This window comes from Sturnira hondurensis, unplaced genomic scaffold (assembly GCF_014824575.4).
Source record: "Sturnira hondurensis isolate 20B ecotype Veracruz unplaced genomic scaffold, ASM1482457v3 Scaffold0000780, whole genome shotgun sequence".
Lineage (NCBI taxonomy): Eukaryota > Metazoa > Chordata > Mammalia > Chiroptera > Phyllostomidae > Sturnira > Sturnira hondurensis.
This window is the reverse complement of record NW_028073411.1, coordinates 20,599,879-20,620,136: the sequence shown is the minus strand read 5'-3', so window position 1 is coordinate 20,620,136 and position 20,258 is coordinate 20,599,879. Positions and strand designations below refer to the sequence as shown.

The window sequence follows — 20,258 nt, the reverse complement described above, 5'->3', positions numbered from 1 at the left end:
TGCCTCTGGCTTCATGCAGCCCTCAGTCATTGGGAGTGGGGGACACGGTGCTGAATGCCAGTCTTAGAGAAGCACTGTAATCAGATGGAATACAGACCGTGTTGGGGGCACCACACAGGGTGTGATCTGCCCTGGCCGTTCTCTAGGGGCTGGCGAGGCAGCCACCAGAGAGTGGGCGGTGTTGCCCTTCCCAGCAGGCGAGGGCTCCTTCTGCCCTGGCGTTCAGGCAGTCACCGCTCTAGTACCTCACCCTTCCCTCAGAAATACCTTTTCAGAGCCCTGGCTGGTGTAGCTCAGTGGATTGAGCATGGGCCTGCGAACACACGATCACGGTTCGATTCCCAGTCAGGGCACATGCCTGGGTTGCAGGCCAGTTCCCAGCAGGGGACTCATGAGAGGCAACCATACATTGATATTTCTCTCCTTTCCTCCTTCCCTCTAAAGATAAATGAATAAATAAATAAATAAAATCTTTAAAAAAAAAAAGAAATACCTTTTCACAGAAATGATTGGGACAAAGAAGTGTCAGGGCTCGGGAATGCCATTGAGGGGGAAGGGAAAATGTTCACAGCTCTACTCTTGTTGGATTCCCCACTTCCTGCTTTATCTAAACCTCTGAAAGGCCTGCCCACCCCATCTTTGTCAGCCATCCTCCTGGCCCTGGTCGCCCTTCCCCTGCCCCCACTCCAGCCGGCCCGTCTGAGCCCAGCTCCTGAGCTGGACTGCAGACATCCTTGGCTTCCCATGGCTCGTGTCCTGAATGGTGCCGGTCACAGCTGCAGCTGGAGAACGTTCTCCATCGGAATGGATACGGCCTCCCGGCTGCAGCTTCACCCAGTGCCCACCAGGACCCCTGTCCAGCCCGCGTGGTCCCCACTATGCCCCAACAGTCCAGTTTTAGCCACAGGCACCACTCCGCATCCCCCCAGAGGCCAGCACCCTCAACAGAGGTCCTTGTCCTTCTCCGGTCAGCACCCAAGGGCGGACAGCTCCCGTGGCCACGGTCAGCACCCAGAGGCGGACAGCTCCTGGGGCCCCGGGCCAGGCACACCCGGCGCGGCCACGACGCCTCGCGCCAGGCCCAGGACCCCGGCTCCTCTGTTCTGGCTCCTTGAGACGTGGATGCAGATTCTGGGGCCGCCGTCCCCCCACGAACCGCTGCCCCCAAAGCCCAGTTTCCAGCGGTCTGCGAACCCAGACCGCTGCCTTCCTGCGACCGGACCGCGCAGGGTCCCCCTGGTGGGCCGCCCCCCCGCCAGTCCCCGCGCTCAGACCGCCCTGGACTCGAACCTGACCTCCCGTCTCCGCCAACCCACCTCCCTCCCGCTCCGTGAAGACAAACCACGCACCCGCTCCTTCCCGGACCGGGGCCTCTCGGCCCAGCCCACGTCCCCCTCCATCGGCCTCCCCGCCGCCACCCGCCCGCCCCCGTCTCCTCCCCGTCCCCTCCCGCGTCCTCGCCCCTCCCCCTCCCCTGCGGCGTCCGCTCCGGCTGCCGCGGTGTCCTGCGGGCGGCGAGGTGTGTGGCGGGCGGGGTGTCGCAGGGCGTGTCACGAGGTGAGGGCGCGAGCACCGAGGGGCCCCGCGGCCGGCGCGCCCCGCCCCGCCGCGGCCGCTCCCGGGGAAGATGGCGGACCGCGCGCAGATGTTCGCCCTCTCCACCTTCCACTCGCTGTCGCCGCCCGGCTGCAGGTACGCGCCCGCCGCCCCCGCCGCCGCCCCCGGCCCCGGCCCCCAGCCCCGGCCCTCCTGGTCGCGAGGCCCGGGCTCCTGACCACCGGTCTCCCCGTCTCTGTCCTCCCCTCGCCCCCCCACTCCAGCCCCAGCGACCCCGCGCCTCCGCCTCATTTCTCGCCGGGGTCCAGTGCCGCACCCCACCCGGCCAGCTGACCCTGCAGGGGTGGAGGTCCCCGGCCCAGGCCCTGCGGACGCCCGCGGCCAGGACCTGAGCCCCGCTCTGCGTGCGGCCTGCCCCTCCGGCTTTGTGGGGCCTCCCTCGCCGGAGGCCTGGCGCCCTGGGGAAGAGGCTGTGGTGGGGAGAGGGCTGGACGGTAGGCCTGCCCCTGGCTGGGGAGGGGAGACAAGTCGGCAGACTGGGCCCCAGAAGGGCCGACCCCTCCCTCTCCTTCTGCTGCTCGGGCCTCGGCTCCCCTCCCCCGCTCGGCGCAGCGCGGCTCCTCCGAGGCCGGAGCTGAGCTCCGGAGGGGCCTGGGGCTGAGCAGGGCAGGTGAACGGGAAGGGCGGCTGAGCAGACCAGTGGCCCCTGCAGGCTGGCCGGGGCGCAGGTCGTGGGGAGCATCCCCTGGAGAACAGAGCTTGGGTCTCACAGTGGCGGCAGGATGGGCCTCTGGAAGTCAGGAGCTGTGGAGACCCTGAGGCCTAGGAGCCGGGTCCCCCTAGGACCAGCTTCCCCATAGGGCCCTGGGGCTGTCGACTCTTTCTGGAGCCTTGTCCTTGCTGTCTGACCCGATCTGCTCCCCAGGCCTCCCCAGGACATCAGCCTGGAGGAGTTTGACGACGAAGACCTGTCTGAGATCACCGATGACTGTGGCCTGGGCCTCAGCTACGACTCGGACCACTGCGAGAAGGTGGGGGGCCACGGGGGCACTGAGGCACGAGCCCAGCGAACCCTCTCAGGGAGCTCAGCCTTGAAACTCCAGAGGCTCTGGTTGCCCCTCCCCTTGGCCTGGGTCTTCCTGGACATCACACCTCCTTTTTTCTAACCTCCACCAAGGGTCTTCCCGGGCAGTCCTCACATGACCCCCATCAGCAGGCCAGCTTTGGGCAGCCAGGCTTGCCTGGGCTTCCAGCACCCTGTGAGCTGCAAGTGCTTCCCAACAGATCAAACCCTTCCAGCTCACCTTGCCTCCTTCCAAGCCCTGCCCCCCCGGGCTCCCCCTGCCCCACATCCCCACCCCTGCAACCCTCCTCCCCTACCTCCTCTCTCCTGTTCGCTCCATTTCTGTTTCTATTTCTTCAAGAACATTTCTGAGTTGCTGCCATGTGGCACGTGCCAGGGGCTCCCAGGGGCTTGAGAGAACAGGACAGGCGTGCCCCTTGCCATCAGGAGCTTGTAGCCCAGTGGGGGAGAAAGACATGTCAGAGAGGTGTCTGAGTGTCAAGGACCAGGTTGCACCCGGACGATACCAGGTGCAGTGAGGGGGAAGGGAACCCAGCCGAGACTCTCTGGTGGAAACACAAGCATGCCCTCAGGGAGGACTAGCCAGAGCTGGGCTGCTGAGGGCGTAGGCAGCAGGGACTGGAGGAGAGAAATTGCCCCAACGGGAGTCAGAGTGTCAGAGGCCCTGAGGCGGGTGCAAGCTTGGCGATCCTGGGTGCTGGCTGGGTCTTCCTTCCCGTGCACATTCGACATTTACTGAGCATCTGCTGTGGGTGGGTCCTGCTCGGTACAGACCTTCGGCCCTGTGGGGCTTGCAGCTGCGTGGCGGAGGCGGACCAAACACTGCCCAGCTCCTGTGTGCTGTGTCGAGCTGCAGTGAAGGAGCGCAGGGCTGTCCCGTGTGGGGGCTTTGGGGTGAGACGAGGCCAGCAGAGGGGCTGGGGCTCCTCTGAGACGCTGTCACTCGGGCCTCGCGGTTGGGGCTCTTGCCAAGAACCAGTGATCCTTATGCACCTGAAGCAGATAAAGGACAACAGAGCTGGTCTGCTGGGGAGCACAGAGACCTGGAGCTTCCTCTCGCTTGACTCACAGCTCGCTGCTTTCCCCATGTCTGACACCTGGCACCCTGAGTCACTGTCACACTCTCACCCAGCCCTGCCCTGTCTCTCCTCTCTGCAGGACAGCCTCTCCTTGGGGCGTTCGGAGCAGCTGCACCCCATCTGCTCCTTCCAGGATGACTTCCAGGAGTTTGAGATGATCGATGACAATGAAGAGGAGGAGGAGGAAGAGGAGGAGGAGGAGGAGGAAGAAGGGGAGGGCAAGGACCCTGGAAGCCCCTGCTCAGAAGCCCCTGCCCTGGAGCTGCTGAGCCCCTCCCCCTCCCTGGAGGAGCCCCACAAGCAGCGGCCCACCACGCTCAGCCTGACTGTGCTGGGTGCCCAGGTGAAAGCCCAGACCGTTCGTCCAGGACTCTGCTGCCCTCGGCAGCCTGCTCTCGAGCTGGAGAGCCCCCACTTAGCGGCTCTTTCGTCCCTGCCACAGGACTCCCTGAACAACAACGGAGGCTTTGCCCCACCACCTCCAGCTTCCTGGCAAGAGACAGAGCTGTGCTCACGCCCTCAGGAGCCTTTCCGAGGTGAGCAGGGCATTGGGGAGCAGGAGGCAAGGGACGGAGGAGGGGATGACGGTGGGCTGACTGACACATGCCCCCTCTCTGCAGACCCACCCTCTCGACGCCTGCCTGCTGACATCTGTCCCCTTGGGGCACAGTCACCTGTGGGCCCAGGTTGCGACTGTGAAGGGAACCAACACGGGGATCCCCCAGCCCCCAGTGGGGCCTCGCCCACCTCAGATCCCGGCATCGAGATTGACCTGGGGAGTGGCTCCAGCGCGGGCCTCGGGGGCCGGCGCAGCAGCCAGGAGCTGTCCTCGCCGGGCTCCGACTCGGAGGGCGCAGGGGCCGCGCGCCTGGGGCGCATGATCTCGTCCATCTCCGAGACAGAGCTGGAGCTGAGCAGCAGCAGCGGCCGCTCCTCGCACCTCACCAACTCGATCGAGGAGGCTTCGTCGCCCGCCTCGGAGCCCGAGCCGGAGCCCGAGCCAGCGCGCGAGCCCCCTCGCCGTCCGGCCTTCTTACCCGTGGGCCAGGATGACACCAACAGCGAGTACGAGTCCGGCTCCGAGTCAGAGCCGGACCTCAGCGAGGACGCCGACTCGCCCTGGCTGCTCAGCAACCTTGTGAGCCGCATGATTTCCGAGGGCTCCTCGCCCATCCTCTGCCCTGGCCAGTGCCTGTCCCCCGCGCAGCGCCCTCCCGGGGGGGCCGCATCACCTGCTGGTGGGGCTCCTGAGGCTGCAGGCCCGGGCGGCGTGGAGCTGGTGGACATGGAGACGCTGTGCGGGCCGCCGCCCCCTGCGCCCCCTGCACCCCGGCCTGGCCCTGCACAGCCCGGGCCCTGCCTCTTCCTCAGCAACCCCACGTGTGACACCATCACGCCGCTGTGGGCCACCCCGGGCCGCACCGCCCGCCCAGGCAGCGCCTGCTCCGCTGCCTGCTCCGAGGAGGAAGAGGAGGATGAAGAGGATGAGGATGAGACCGAGGACAAGGTGGGGCCCCCAGGGGGCAGGGGTGGGGGCCCCGAAGCCCCCCTGGATGCCTCTCTGGTGTACGACGCGGTCAAGTACACACTGGTGGTGGACGAGCACACGCAGCTGGAGCTGGTGAGCCTGCGGCGCTGCGCAGGCCTGGGCGAGGGTGACAGTGAGGAGGACAGTGGTGGCGAGGCCAGCGAAGATGAGGCGGAAACCACTCTGCTGGGTGTTGGTCAGGGCCCAGAGGGCTCCTCCCCAGACAGCCCTGACCTCACCTTCTCCAAGAAGTTCCTCAACGTCTTCGTCAATAGCACATCGAGGTCCTCCAGTGAGTGGGGGGCGGGGGGCGGGGTCCAGAGTGCCCAGGGCAGCCTGAGGGCCTGGGGCTGGCAGGCTGGACTTTCCCCGGACCCCTGATGGGCTGGGTAGGGGTGGGGCAGGCTGCCCTACCTCCCTCCCTGAGGCAAGGCCAACCAGCGAGGGCGGTGGGCTTGGCCAGGCCCGGAAGTCCTCGCCTCCCCCCTTTCTGAGTGCGCGTCTCCCGTCTCTCAGGCACCGAGTCCTTTGGCCTCTTTTCCTGTCTGGTCAACGGGGAGGAGAGAGAGCAAACCCATCGGGCTGTCTTCAGGTACAGCCCCTGTCTCTGCGCCACGCTGCAGACATGGGGCACTGGTGGAGGCAAGCCACCCGTCCCCTCCCACCCCATGACTCCCGCCTCTGCCCCGACTGCAGATTCATCCCCCGCCATCCCGATGAACTGGAGCTTGATGTGGACGACCCAGTGCTGGTGGAGGCCGAGGAGGACGACTTCTGGTTCCGAGGCTTCAACATGCGCACGGGCGAGCGGGGCGTCTTCCCCGCCTTCTACGCCCACGCAGTGCCCTGCCCTGCCAAGGAACTGCTGGGTACGGCCCCATCTCCAAGGGGCATCTAGTCCCCCAGGCCCCCCACCCCCTGACCTGAGTGCCTTGTAACCCCCAGGGAGCAAGCGGAGCCCCTGCTGGGTGGAGCGCTTTGACGTGCAGTTCCTGGGCTCTGTGGAGGTGCCCTGTCACCAGGGCAATGGGATCCTGTGCGCAGCCATGCAGAAGGTCAGTGGGGCCCGTGGCAGCCTGCAGGTGGTACAGCCCCCGAGGCCCCAGGCTTCCATGGAGGCTGAGAGGGGGCCTGGAGCCTCAGAGGCAGCCCCCAGCCTGAGTCAGAGGCCCAGATTCTCTTGGCCGGCTCAGTGGGGCCTCTACCCTCCTTTAACCCATTCTCCTCCTCTTGTCTGAAAGTCAACACCAGCTCTCACCAAGCCTTCCTGCCAGTCACCTGCTCACTCAGTCACTGACTCGGTGGGCATTTCAGGACCAGCAGCTCATCTGCTGGTCCCATGGCTCAGCAAGACAGACTGCCCTTGAGACTACCACCCCCCCACCCTAGGCCAGGCTATGGGAACAGGTGGGGAAGGCAGGGCTGGTGGGAGCCATGGTCCTGGCTGGAGGGACAGAAGGGAGACAAGGAAGGCTGAGTGCAGAGAGGTGACCGCTGGTCCTGAGACTGAGGAGTGGCCAGGACCCTGGCTCACATGCTCCAGAATCAATGCCGAGAACCTGCAGAGGGCTCTACAGCCACCTGCTGACCGGGGGCGGGGGGGGGGCTGGACGACGGGAGGTCCCCTGAGACCCTCTCCTCTTACTTTCCCCCAGATCGCCACTGCCCGGAAACTGACCGTCCACCTGCGTCCCCCTGCCTCCTGTGACCTCGAGATTTCTCTACGGGGGGTCAAGCTGAGTCTGAGCGGTGGACCCGAGGTGGGTGTGGGGGGCCGGGCCTGAAGGATGGCCTGTGGAAGTGGCAGGAGTGTCTGACTGGCCTCTCTGTCCCCTCTGCCCAGTTCCAGCGCTGCAGCCACTTCTTCCAGATGAAGAACATCTCCTTCTGTGGTTGCCACCCCCGCAACAGCTGGTGAGAGCCTTCCCTCCACAGGTGCCCACGGCCCTGAGGGCTGCACGTGGGCCCAGGAGACACTGGTCAGGCAGGCTCCCTGCTGGTCTGCAGTGCAGACAGACGGGCACACTGGCCAGTGAAGCTGCAAGCACAGGGGGCGGGTGGGCGTGTCTCTGGGGCCCCAGGGAGCAGGCATGTGGAGAGGGGGGCACCTGGAATCCAGGAGGCAACTAAAGGCAAGTGGGTGACCGGTGGCTCTTCTCAGAGGACTGCTGAGCCCAAGCTGTGGGTGAGGGGCAGTCGGGGTCTCAGAGAGTAGCCTGGTGACTTGTACTTGACCCACTGGCGATGGGGCTGCCGCGCAGCACAGTCAGGCAGACGTGCTGGCTCTGGTTGCTATACAGAGCGGGCACCAGGTGCAGGCTGGCTCGTTGCTAAGGTGTTCCAGGTGCTGTGTCCTGGAGGCCCTGGGGGACCTGTGTTGATGGGGTGTAGCAGGTGACGTGGCATCTGGGCGATGGGTAGACAGTGACCACTTGCCCCAGGGGAGGGCTGACATTCTGCAGCACAACGTTTGCCTGTAGGTACAGGGAGGCTTAGTGGCCACTGGCCACCTGAGTCTGGAGCATGGGAGAGAGACCTGAGGGGATGGTATCCATTCAGAGCAGGTGGATAACTGCAGCCATGGGGCGCTCGAGGTAGCTTGGCAGAGTGAGGAGTGATAGGTGTGACCGCAGAGGGTCAGTGCTGGCATTGTTACCCATGGGTGTGGCGGCTACAGGCTTCCTGTCCAGCCAGCGGCTGCCCATTGCGTCCCCGTGTCCTAGAGCAGGAGATGGGAGGGGATGGGAGGAGGGACAGGCCCACCAGGGGCTCACAAGGACTCTATGGGCTGCTGGAGGAAGGACATGGTGGCCCTGGGGCTGTGCTTGGGACAGCTGTTGAGGCCAACATGTGCATCATTTGGACACTTCTGTGGTCACAAGAGCGAGGAGGGCTCTCTGCCACCTGGGGGTGGTGTCAGCCCTGGGCAGATCAGAGCTTGCTGACTTGGGATGGAGACAGTGTGACAGGACCCAGGGCCTGACGCTGCTCTGAGGGGTGGGGAGCTCAGGCCATATGTGCAGGCAGGGGCCGAGGCCGGCACCAACCTGAGGGGCAAAGAGCACCCCTGTGTCTCAACAGAGGGAGCCTGGCTCCCGCACTCAGGCATGACTGGGAACAATTCCTTGAGAGAAGGGGGTCAGGCTGGTGGCTCCGGATCTAGGTGTGGAGGCAGCGGGGGAGGCCAGACCTTACGGTTTGTCACTCCAGAACTCTGCCCAGCTCCTGGGGGTGGGGTGGGGGCACACACTTGCAAAGTCGTGCTAGGCGACCACTTAGCTTGCATCATTGAGAGGCTGGTGGCAGAGCAGGTGGGTGCGGCCATGTGTGCTTGGGTGAGGGAGCGGTGTGGCTGTGGGGACCACAGGCTGCCACAGCCTGGCTGTGTGTCCTTGGATGGGTCTCCCAGCCCCTCTGTGCCATAGGCCCCTCGTCTCATAGGGCTGCTGTGTGGTTCAGTGAGTGAACAGCCTACAGTGCTTGGAATGCTGCCCAGCACCAAAGTGTTGGCGAGGGTGAACAAGGTTTCTTACCAGGGCCCTGGAGATAAGCCTGGAGTGTGTTCATGGACAACATGAGCATGTGTGGGGCCATGATGCCTCACACGGGTCCTGCCCGGGGAACCACAGACCCAGCTCCGTCGATGTGGATCAGACTGGCCACAGTTGGGGGGTGTCCGGTCTCTGGCCGCAGGACTCCCTGGACAGGGATTGTCACTGGTGCCCTGGGTGAGAAGAAAGGCAGAAGTGAGAGCCAGGCAGGGCCCGGACGCAGGCAGCCAAGTGTGTTCTTCTCCAGGAGGAGGGTCTCACAGCTGCAGGGGCTGCTACCCAGCACCCCCCCCCCTCGTTAGAGCCCAGAAAGCAGCTGTGGGTTTGTGGGAGCCTAGGTGGGGTGGGCAGGCTCAGGGTGTCCGGGTCGGCTCAGATGCATGTCCAGAAGACAGGGTGAGCCTTTGCTGTGGGCTGTGCTTTGGGTCAGGCGCAGGGTGGGGGCCCCAGTGCTGGCTCGAAGGAGAAAGAGGCAGCTGGGCACCCCTGACATGCAGAAGTTCACACGCGTCACTAAGTCCTCGGAGGTGCCTGTGCCGGGGCTGGACCCAAAACGGCTCCTTCGAATCTTTAAGTCCTGTGACCCACACATTTCTCCGGTCCCTGCCCTCTGCCCGAGCCCTCTGTCCAGATTGCTTGGGGCCCTGAGGTGTGGGGCCACGCTCTGACACTCCCCGCCCCCCCCGCAGCTATTTTGGCTTCATCACAAAACACCCCCTGCTGAGTCGCTTTGCCTGCCACGTCTTTGTCTCCCAGGAGTCGATGAGGCCTGTGGCCCAGAGTGTGGGGTGAGTAGGGTCAGCGGGAGGGCCCGGCTGCAGAGACGGACCCAGAGGCCAGGTTTGGAGGGCGTGGGGGCCAGGCAGTGGTTGTGCACAGTTTGGACAACAGTGAGAGGGAAGGTCAGATGAGAAGCAATAGGTGGGTGGGAACTTGGGGCAAGTGTTGGAGGGGGTGACGACCCCGGGTGTGGGAAGGTGCAGGCACCTTGCCCAGATAGGGAGTCGGGTGGGAATGGGGCTTTGGAGGCCTTGGTGGCCAGGACAGCTGAGGACTGGCTTCTGGGGGTCACACGCAGACCCGGACAGGGAGGAGGGCAGGCAGCGGCCCTGCGAGGCAGGTGGCTGGCACTGTCTCCGCAGCCGCGCCTTCCTGGAGTACTACCAGGAGCATCTGGAGTACGCCTGCCCCACGGAGGACATCTACCTGGAGTAGCGCCGTGTGCCCCGCTCCCGCAGCTGGACCTGGCGCGTCTCGGAGACCACGCGGCTCTGGCAAGGACTGGCTGGGGGCACGCGGGGCCTGCTGTCTCGGGGACTCTCTGCGCCACGGGGGCCGTGGGAGGGGGACCCATGCCCCCTGCCCCCCCCCCCGTCTTCTTTCTCTCTGTGTGCCTCCCTCCTCGTGTCTGTCCCTGCCTGCAAACCTGCCCTCTGCTCTTTACTCTGGGGTCAGAGCTGGGAGGGTGTGGAGGACGGCTGGGCTCTAGGCGGCTGGTGACAGTGGGCTCCCAGGCGACCCTCCCACCTTCCCCAGTAATTTGAAAGGAATTTTAATTTTTATAGCGAATCTCAAGGGGTCACCCATCCTTGACCACAGGGACAAAGAGAGGGACCCCCATGCTGCCCCACACGGCGCTCAGGGGGAGCAGGGAGGGGTTCCCCAGAAGGGCCTTGGGGCCACAAGGGGCAGTTCCTGAGACCCTCCCACCCCAGACTTTGCTTGGACGGGGGTGCCCTGCCTGGGCCCCATGCCCCGTGTCCTGCCACACCGGCGTCTGCTTCGCCACTGCAAACTCCCCACAGTCCGGCACCTCAATAAACTCTCTGCTTGGTGTGACCCTGTCTGTTTCTGGGGGGCACATAGTGGGCTGGGGGCTACAACAATGGGCACCATGACCCCTGGGCAATGGAGCTGTGAGAAATCCCACCAACACTGTGCCAGGGGTCCTGGTGGTGCCACACTGGGCGCCTGCACGGGAGTGTGTCTGGGCAGTGGCGGTGGCAGGGGAGCCGAGAGGCTCAGGTCAGGGTGTGTGTGCCCCGGGACGGTGTGTGGGACAGGGCAGTGGTCAGGCTGCTTAGACCTGAAAACTGGCATTTAAAAATTCCTGCACAGAGAACCAGAAGGAAGGAGTCGACTGCCTTGCACTACGCTTTGGGTTCGTGTAGATGCTTCCTCACCCCTCCCCAACCCCCCCACCCCGAATCCCCAGGGTGCTGAGGTCAGCATGGCCATCAGTGCCGTCCTGAGGGTGGCCAGGACCCCTCCTCCAGCCCAAGACACCATGAAGCTGGATGCCAGGAGGTGAAGGCTGTGAAATGAGAGTGAGCAGAGACACAAGTTCCTTACAGGACAGTTAAAAGCTTGGCACACCTGTGCCCCCACAAAGGGCAGCCAACGGAAATGGGGTCACAGTGTCCAGGGTCAGTAAATGACCTGACCTGGCCCTTTAGCCTGTGGACAGCCCTTCAACAGGCCAGGGACTGAGCGGAAACACAGCTTGTGGGCCATACCCCAAGCACACAGCCCCACTTGACCTGATCACAGAACGCATGGTCCATGAGGAAGCCTTCCTGTCAGTTAAGATTGTGGAGAGGCAGGCGGCCCCTCTGCACCTGGGCACAGGGCGTGGCCAGCAGACCTCTGGCTGCACCGATCTGGGGACCTGCCGCCCACCCACCTCTCGTCCTGTGGGGGACTCTCCCCTCCCGCCCCCCCTCTGCCCGTGCCCCTGAGAGCACCCTGTGCCCAGCCGTCCTGACCCGTGTGGGTCTCGGGGCTCCTCCAACTTGTCTCCCATTATTCTGTATTGTTCATTTTCCCCTCCTGCCTGGCACTTTAGGCCAACTGTTGGACATGCTTGGGTGTCCTTTACCTGGGCCGCACTTGCCCGCCTTCCCGTCGAGCCGCTCCTCAGATCTCAAGCCCCTCCTCGCTCTGCCGAGCTCCAGGCCCCAGCCGGGCTCCACCCAGGACCTTCCTCCCTCGCTGTGCATTAACCCACCAGCCCCAGCTGACCTGCAGGGCACCCCTGGACAGTCTCTGGGATGGTGCATTACCACATTCTGTAAAGGTCATGGTGCTGAGGGCCCAAACTGCCGGGCACCGGCACTCGTACAAGCCTTCCTTTCTGCTGCTCCTGTTTGGCTGTGCCCTGGGTTGGATGTTTCTCCCGGAGTCACCCCACAGGCCCCTGCTGTCAGCACCCTCACCAGATGCTCCAATTTGCCCCTCCCCCGAACTCTGCCGGGATCAAACCACCCGGCCTTTCCTCCAGCCCCCTGCCTCCACCTGTGTCCGCACATCCACCTTCACTTCCAACCGACCTGGGTTTTTCAACAGAAAGCTGAGCAGGCCACTCTCCCTCTCGAACCTGCCATGGGTCCCGGCTGAACCTCCCCCCAGCCTGTGCTTGCCCCTCTGCAGCTCCCTCTACCTCCCACCCCATTTCTGCCCAGAGAATCTCTGCGTTTCCCAGGGGTGTTTGGCACCTGGCCAGGCCACCTCCCGTCCTGGTCCCTGGAGGAGGGCAAGGCACCGCTCCTGCCTGCTCCCCTGCAGAGGCTGCTGACTGTGAGTCCAGGGACTCTGGTGGAGCCTTGCCGTGTCTGGTGTGCCGGTCGAGGCCTCGGGATCTTGGGGGACAGGTGAGCAAGGCTCCCCTCCAGGACTTCGACTTTCAGAACCCTATCTCTAAATAAAAATCTTTGTACATATTCTTGTCTTAAAAAATATGGACAGCATAAAAGTAATTTAATCTGGACAAGCTGGAATAACTAAATTAAGGTATATTCACCTAACTGAAATATTGGGTAGATATGAAAAAGTGAGCTTGCTGACATTTAGTGAAAATCAGAAAAATGATAGTCTTGGCAACGGAGTCCCTAATTATGAGCCTGCAGACCAAGAAACAGAATCCAACATGTTTGAGTGGCAAGAAACAGGAACCGTAATCGCAGCGATGCATCGTAACCTCCACACTTCACAACACACAACAGGTCTGATAGTGCAATTCATAAGGAAGAACTGGCCTGCCCATGCCCTGGCTGCTCCCCAGAGGGGAACACAGCTTGTTTGGGTTGTCGGGGGGCATATTTCAACAATGGGCCCTGTAACACGTGTGGAAGCAAAGTGTTCAGCTCCAGGAGAAAAACCCAGGAAGACCAGTCTGGTCGACCAGGGCAGCGGGAGGGGTGGGAGGGGATGTGGCTTCTGGCCCGGGCCCTGGCCCTGTGTGCAGCCTCCACCCTCACGACTACGTGAGGGCTGCTGTGGCTCTGGCTCCGCCTGTACTCCCAGGGGAGGGAGGCGGGTGAGGGGCAGGTGGCCGGTTCTGCAGAGCTCTAGCGAGTGCTGTCGGTGGGCAAGGTAGTGAGGGAGGAGAGTGGTCCTCGGGCTGGGCATCCTCATGGAAGCCAAGTTCCCCCCTGAGCCGTCAGCCAGAAGGATGAGAAGGGGTACTTGGCCCACTGGGAGAAGGAGCAGGTGAGCTGCAGCGGAGCATAGAAGACCTTCCCGGCTACTGGGCCTTTGCGGCTGGGTAGCAGTGCTGCTGTCCTCAGAAGAGGGACAGAGAACACAGCCCACGACCAGAGATCCTGGCAGAAGACCCTCCACCACCAGGTGGAGGCCCCTGGTGCCCACACGGGGAGAGGAGGGATGAAGAAGTGAATGGCACCCCATGAAGAGGGAATGCGAAGGCACGGTGCCTTGGTGCTGGGCAGGCTGGGGCTCCTGGCTCCTCCCCCTCACCTGGTTAGCAGGTGTGGCAGGACAGGACATGTGCAGGGGTGAGGCGCACATGGGACAGGAGTTGACGGGCAATGCGGGGACTCTCCTGGACCGTGCCCCACACACTGCCTAGGGCCAGCCTTGCAGGCTGGCACAATACCCAGCACGCGGCCTGTCGGACGCCCCGAGCCCTGCCCTGCGGCAGCGCCCACCCAGTCCAGCCGCGGCTCCTGTGCCCCTACCAGCGCCTGTCAGTGACATCCTCACACTTAGAGCTTTGCAGGTCACCTCTGTCCCTCCGGTGGCAGGGGTCTGTGGTCCCCAACATGGAACTGGTTGCTCTCGGAGATGGCAGGCTCTGGGCACTCAGCATGCAATGTGGCTGCTTGTTCATTAAGAGATGAACTCTAGCATTCCCACTCTCGCTGTGGAATCCGGGGCCCTGCTACCCCCACACTGCTCCCTCCATCAGGGCCCTGACTGCCTGTCTACTCAGGTGACACCCCTCAACCCTCTGCCCCTTTGGCCCCTTCTCCTGAGACACCTGAGGAGAGGGGCTCCGCTCTCCCTCCCTCCTGGGGAGGCCCACAGCTGTGGCCACCCTGCAGAGTAGTCCCCTCTGTTATTGCTGGTCCTACACAGGCCTGGGGCAGGGAGGCGACGGGACTCAGGGACATGGAAAGGCAGGGTCCAAAGTGCAAAACAAGGAGGCAAGAGCTATACCATTCCGCGGAAATGTCCCCCTTTGCGCCCCCTTCTGGCCACTAGGGGAAGAGGCGAACTGGGGAAGGAGCAGGTAGGGGTGGCCAGGAGGTTGTTTCGGGTCCCTTCCTAACACACCTGGGGGGCCCACAGCACCAACATGTCTGTCTGTCTGTCCCCACTCAGGGGGAGAAACAAGCCCCCTGGACTGGGGAGAGGGCGGCCCTAGGCTCCCAGGACAGGGGGCTGGTTTTCAGATCAGTAGCAGAGAGCAGGAAAGGGAAGACCCGGGACCTGAGACAGCGTGTGGGGCTGTGCTGAGTGTGTATACATGTGTGTGCGCACATGTCTGTGCATGTGTGTGCATATGAGTGGCTGCACAAGGAGGGTACGTTGCACTAATGCAGCTGAAACCATAAACACACATTTCTGCTTCCCAGAGCATCTCAGCCAAACCCAAGTGTGATGGGGTGGGGGGGGGAACTGGGTCTCACTACAGCCCTGGGGTGCCAACCTGGGTTTGAACATCTCAGCAGGAAAGGGGTCATGCCTGGGTCAGTGACCTTCCCCCCACCCCGGGTGGCACTATGGTAGGCCCAAGTCCTCCCCCCCTTGTGGCATTTATCACCATTAACTCTTCATTTTTGTTGAAGTGTAAGATACACACATGGCATAATAAAGAGCACAGGCCTTAAGCGTGTAGCTCAACTGCTTTACACACTCATCTGTACCCCCCAGTCAAGACGGGAACATCGGACACACACTGAGGTCCTGAGGTCCTTCCCAAGCACCGCCCACACCCCACCCACAAACACTGCAGGCCTCACTCCCTGGAGCCCCACCCAGGTCTGAGAGCTGAGCTTATGCTCATGTCCTTTGTGGACAGTGGGCAGCCCAGGGCAGGGAAGGGCCACCTCTGGTGACCTGTGACCTAGCACTACGTGTGGCCCTGGGTGGCGAGCGAACACGTGAACTAGCGAGGGGCTGCTCACTGCTTGCGGGGGCGGCAGACCTACAGAGGTGCCTGCAGGTTGCACAGGAGGTTGCCACTCATTTGGTTCTTGCTGAGTGTTCAGTCTTGGGATCTGATGAACAGATTGTGCCCCTGAAGCACAAACTGTGCTTTGCCTGAGACCACGGCACCTGGCGGGGATGTGGGCCCCACAGGATGGGAAGCTGCAGGAATCAGGAAGTGTGCAAGCCGAGCCCACACAGCCTAGTGCCTCTGCCCAACCACATGTGCAGGTGGCCCTCCTGATGCCAGCCTCCTGGTCTGCAGGGGTCCCCAGGGGCACTACATCCTGTGGGCAGGGCTTGGGGCATGGTCAGCATATCCCCAAACCAGACCAGCAGTGGTGGGAGTCATGTGGAGAGCACAGACAGCTCTGACACTGCAGATACCACCCGTCCGTGCTTAGGTGCCCGCCACCCATCCCAGTCACTCGTCACTCTGGGGAGGCTCTTCCCACTGTGAGTAATAGGCAGCCCACTGGCAGTGGCTTAAACAGCAGGTTTATTTCTTACACTGTGAGCTCTGGAGGCTGACGGTTGGAGACACGGGCTTGGCACGAACTCTGGTCAGGCCCAGAGATGCCAGGGGTCATCTGCATGGCCCCCAGAGGACTCCAGTCCCAGCAGAACTCGCACCTGACCTTGCACCGACCAGGACTCTCGTCATGACTGTCTGGGTCAGCTACGGCCCTGTGGCGGGCCCCTGCCTCCTGGGACAGGGCAGGGCTGCATCTCCCAGATGCAGGGCCTCTGCCCACCATGGCGAGGGCAAGGCCAGTGAATGAGGGAGGGCACGGACAGCCCCTGAAGGGCCTTGAGCACCCAGATGGTGCCCGTCTCACCCAGCCCACACCAGGGAGTGCTTGGGGCCCACCTGCACCACGGGAGCACACCTGGTCCCACCATCATCAGCACATGCACAGGGGCTCACAGGTGCAGATTCGGGGAGGGAGTCAGGAGGTCCCCTCCGCAGAGCCCCAGATGTGGCTCAGGCAGGTTGAGGGGTGTGGGGTGGAAGAGTACAGGCCTCGGAGGGCATGGTGGCCACTGTAGGGATTTTACCCTGAGCCTGCAGTTTGGAGCAGTGATGGAACAAGCTGGACATGTTTTTCAGAGCACTTTGTTGGGTGAGCAACTTGAGTTGGGTCACAGGGGAAGCCAGGGGACAGGAAGTGTGTGCCCTCTGTGGGGCAGGGGCTGGGGTCTGGCAGGGTGGGAGGCTATCTCAGAGGCTGCTTGTGCACCCCCCTGAGTCGGGCAGGCCCTGGGCCCCCCATCCCCCCAGAATGTGCAGCTCCTCACCCGCCTCAGGCAGGTTTCTGATAAGAGCCAGCGCTGCCTGGTCCCTGTGCCTATGCAGCCCCCAGCTCCCTGGGGTGCGCGGCCCCTGGGGGGTCTTCTGCCCACAGGCCCTCACACCCTCCCCATCCTGTGCCAGGTGCACACCGTCATCCAGTGCAGCTCCCATGAACTGACTCGCACTCACCGGAGCCGTAATGCCTGGGCACAGCTTCCAGCCCCACCTGTCCCTGGCGGGGTGACCTCAGGCATGTCGCTGGATCACCCCATGCCTCAGTTTCCTCATTGTGCACAGGCAGAATAGCACCTACCTCGGCCACCCCAAGGGTCAGACGAACCATCACACCGACAAGTGTCAGCTGGTGTTATTAGGTCACAGGCACAGCCTGTCCACACGCCCCAGCCCCTGCAATGGGAGGGTGAGGCCTGGGCTGGTGCCCTCAGGGTGGGGGCTCTGGGCAGTGGCAGCAGGTTGGCCAGGGACTGCAGCCTGGCTTGCAGCACATCTGCAGGGCAGGGTCCTCGCCCAGGGACACCTGGCTGGGGCCAAAGGTCACGCCAGCATCAAACTGGGCCTTGAGCAACTGCAGCTGCTTCACTGCCTCCAGGGCCTCAGGGGCGACCTCAGCCCCACTCCTCAGAAGGTTGTAGTTCTCACCCGGGTCCTCGGACAAGTCAAAGAGCAGTGGGGGCTCGTGGGAAGTCAGAGGGCTGGAAGCGTGGCAGGCAGGGTCTGCGGTGGTGTCGCTGTGGGTGGAGCCTGGGGAGGGGGGCAGGTCTGTGCACAGGGAAGGAGGTGGGGGGGCAGGCCCCGGGGCCAGGTGGCGTCAGGGTTGGGGTGGCAGTTACCCTGGGTGAAGAAGTGGGCCTTGTACTTCCCCTTCCGCACAGCAAAGACCCCGCGAACCTCATCTGGGTAGGCTGGGTAGAAGACCATAGTCTGCCGGGGGCTCTGGGGGCAAAGTTGGGAACCATGGGGTGGGGCCCCAGCACTGATCAGCCTGCAGTGGCCCCTGAATGTGCCCACCCAGGAGCCCCAGAGGCAGCAGCACTGGGATGGCACAGATGAGCTGCCCGCAGTCCCTCCCAGGCTGGGCCGTGGGGTCGTTGGCCCTACCTTGCCTACACCCAGCAGCAGGGGGCTGAGGTCCACACCATCCAAGGTGACGTTGGGCAGTGGGGCTCCGGCCAGGGCTGCCAGAGTGGGCAGTAGGTCCAGGGAGCTGGCCAGCTCATGGGTCACTCCTGGGGGCAGAAGGCTGTGTGGTCACTCAGTCCACCATTAGCGCTGGGGAGGTGGGGCCAGGGCTCCATGAGGAGAGGGCCTGGAGACTGACCAGGAGTGATGTGGCCTGGCCAGAAGGCCAAGGCAGGCTCTCGGACACCGCCCTCAAAGGTGGTTCCCTTTCCACACCGCAGGAGGCCGGAGCAGCCGCCGTGGGACATCCGCATGGTCTCCGGTCTGGGACACACAGTGGCCGTCAGCTTCTCAGGCCTGCCCTGGTGGCCTACCCCCCTGGCTTCTAAGGCACATGCACAGCGACGGCCTGCAGGTGTCTGTCCTCTCCCTGCACTCCGAAGACCAGCTCCCACGCGCACCCATTAGTCACTGTGGTGTGGACAGCATTTCCGAAACCCCTCACCCCTCTCTGCCCATGGCTGGCAGTGAGACAGGGAGACCTCAGACCACCCCTGTGAGGAGGCAGCCTGCGCCCCAGCCTTGCCAGCGCACCCGTTGTCTGCCGTGAAGATGACCAGTGTCTGTCGAAGCAGCCCCAGTTCCTGCAGGGCTGCCATCAGGGCGCCCACAGCCGCGTCCAGCTCCATCAGGGAGTCCCCGAATGGCCCGCGGCCTGAGTGCCCGGCAGAGCTCTGCCCACTGAACTGTGGGTAGTGGGTGTGCTGGGGGCAGAGACTGGAGTCAGCACTGGGCAGGGGGCGGGGCAGCCTGGGCGCGAGGCCAGGGTCACTCACGTGGGAGGCGTAGTACAGGAAGAATGGGCGGCCTTGGCGCTGGGCATCGGCCATGAGGTCACGGGCGAAAGCCACATAACGGGCCTCCAGTCCAGGCAGCCAGGGGGGCTGCGCCTGCACAGACAGGTTGGCCAGCAGCGGGACCGGGACCATGCCCTGGTCACAGATGCCATCGCAGGGGGTGGCCGGTGGGAAGCAGGTCAGGTTCTGGCAAGGGCCCTGGAGGGCAGCTCCATTTAGGGTCTGGGCTGGGGGCAGAAGGCTGGGAGGTCAAGAGAAGGCGAGGACAGGAAGTACTCCTCCTACCTGGTCGTGGGAGTATGGGATGCCCAGGAATCGATGGAATCCCTGATGGGGTGGCAGAAAGGCCCCCTCAGGCCCGACCCCAAGATGCCACTTGCCAGCCATTCCCGTGAGGTAGCCTCGGGTAGCCAGGACCTCAGCCAGGGTCACCTCCTCCAGGGGCAGACCCCCTTGGGAGCCAGGCTCCAAAACTCCAGGGTACAGACCTGACCGAACTGGGAGTCGGCCGGTCAGGAGGGCAGCCCTGCAGGGCAGAACAGAGAAACGAAGACTGAGGGGCACACAGGAGACAGGAGAGGACCGACACCCCCCCCCCACCACCAACCGTGTGGTCAGGGTGGGTGTTGGGGGAGCTCTCCCCTTGCCCCTTGCCCACCGGGAGGGCGTGCACAGGGACACAGGCACGTAGAAGTCCGTGAACCGCAGCCCCGCTGTGGCTAGCTGGTCCAGGTTGGGGGTGGTGGAGCTGGGGTGTCCGTAGGAGCCCAGGTCCCCGTAGCCCAGGTCATCCGCAAAGATCAGCACGATGTTCGGCGGGCAGGTGGCAGCCAGATCTGCAGCCAAGGCCAGCGCGAGGGCCCACAGCACCACCATGGCACACAGCACAGACAGGCTTGTCACAGGAGACCCTTCGGAAGGGAAGGCAAACTGGCTCCAGCAAGCTCTGCCCCAGAGCCCCCAGACCAGGCATACCCTCTCCGGGCGTCCCCAGACCCAAATAATCCCAAGTCACACAGTACCCTTTCTAAAGTCCCGAAGGACTCGGTAACCGGAGACCCCCCATACCCCCTACAGTAGCCTGGGATATGACTCCCTGTAGACCTTCCTGGACCAGGACATCTGCAGATTCCCTCTTCACCTAGGGGTCCTGGCCTAGGCTCGAGGTCAGGAGCCGAAGTCACATGACACTGACCCACGGGGTCCGGCGCGGCAGGAGAGAGCAGGACAGAGCCAAGAAGGGGAGGGTCTGGGCAGCGGGCAGCGGGCAGCGGGCAACGAGACACTCCGCGGCACTTCCGCCTCGCTCCGCGCCACCACCGCCCCCTCCCCGCCGCGGTCCGCCCCGCGCTCCAGTGACGCGCCACGCGCCGGGGCGGAGCAGAGGCGGGGCGGGCGCGGGGCGGGCGCGGGGCGGGGCGGGGCGGGGCGGGACTCGAGGTCCAGGCCTGCGGGGCGCCAGGTGGGGCGCAGGGGCCAGGTCCTGCAGGGCCCGCTCGGGGTTGCGGGTTGAAGCCCGGGGTCGCGGCTCGAGCGCAGAGCGGCGGGCGCAGGGCACAGCGGGGTGGGTGCGCGCGGGTCCCCTGTGCTTCCGAGACCGTTGGCAACGAGGACGCGGGCCTGAGCAGCGGCGCGAGCTGGGCGGGCTCCGGCATTCGCGGCCGTTGCTTGGGGCTGTCCCGGCCTCATCAACCTGCGGGGCCCGCCCTGTGCAGTGA

General features: G+C 63.9%; 2 protein-coding genes across 3 annotated transcripts; one reads left to right on the top strand and one right to left on the bottom strand.

The window, feature by feature from the left end:
- The first annotated feature begins 1,493 nt into the window (after nucleotides 1-1,493).
- Nucleotides 1,494-10,638, top strand: MAPK8IP2 (mitogen-activated protein kinase 8 interacting protein 2). Its single transcript, XM_037048633.1, has 12 exons — nucleotides 1,494-1,692; nucleotides 2,483-2,588; nucleotides 3,800-4,063; nucleotides 4,163-4,256; nucleotides 4,341-5,540; nucleotides 5,765-5,840; nucleotides 5,945-6,117; nucleotides 6,194-6,303; nucleotides 6,904-7,008; nucleotides 7,092-7,162; nucleotides 9,489-9,587; nucleotides 9,942-10,638. Exons 1-12 carry the CDS (start codon nucleotides 1,628-1,630, stop codon nucleotides 10,012-10,014), a joined length of 2,436 nt encoding a protein of 811 aa, XP_036904528.1. The 5' UTR covers nucleotides 1,494-1,627; the 3' UTR covers nucleotides 10,015-10,638.
- A 6,255-nt stretch (nucleotides 10,639-16,893) lies between these two features.
- On the bottom strand, nucleotides 16,894-19,869 carry ARSA (arylsulfatase A). Of its 2 annotated transcripts, none has more exons than XM_037048619.1 (9): nucleotides 19,682-19,869; nucleotides 19,199-19,451; nucleotides 18,826-19,066; nucleotides 18,520-18,738; nucleotides 18,278-18,447; nucleotides 17,883-18,007; nucleotides 17,663-17,790; nucleotides 17,395-17,497; nucleotides 16,894-17,305 (listed from the first exon to the last, which is right to left on the bottom strand). In XM_037048619.1, the coding sequence occupies exons 2-9, from the start codon at nucleotides 19,414-19,416 to the stop codon at nucleotides 16,986-16,988; spliced, it is 1,524 nt and encodes a 507-aa protein (XP_036904514.1). In that variant the 5' UTR covers nucleotides 19,417-19,451; nucleotides 19,682-19,869; the 3' UTR covers nucleotides 16,894-16,985. The 2 variants fall into 2 exon arrangements, with proteins under 2 accessions (XP_036904514.1, XP_036904503.1); XM_037048608.1 differs by having other exon boundaries at nucleotides 19,736-19,817.
- Nucleotides 19,870-20,258: the final 389 nt, after the last annotated feature.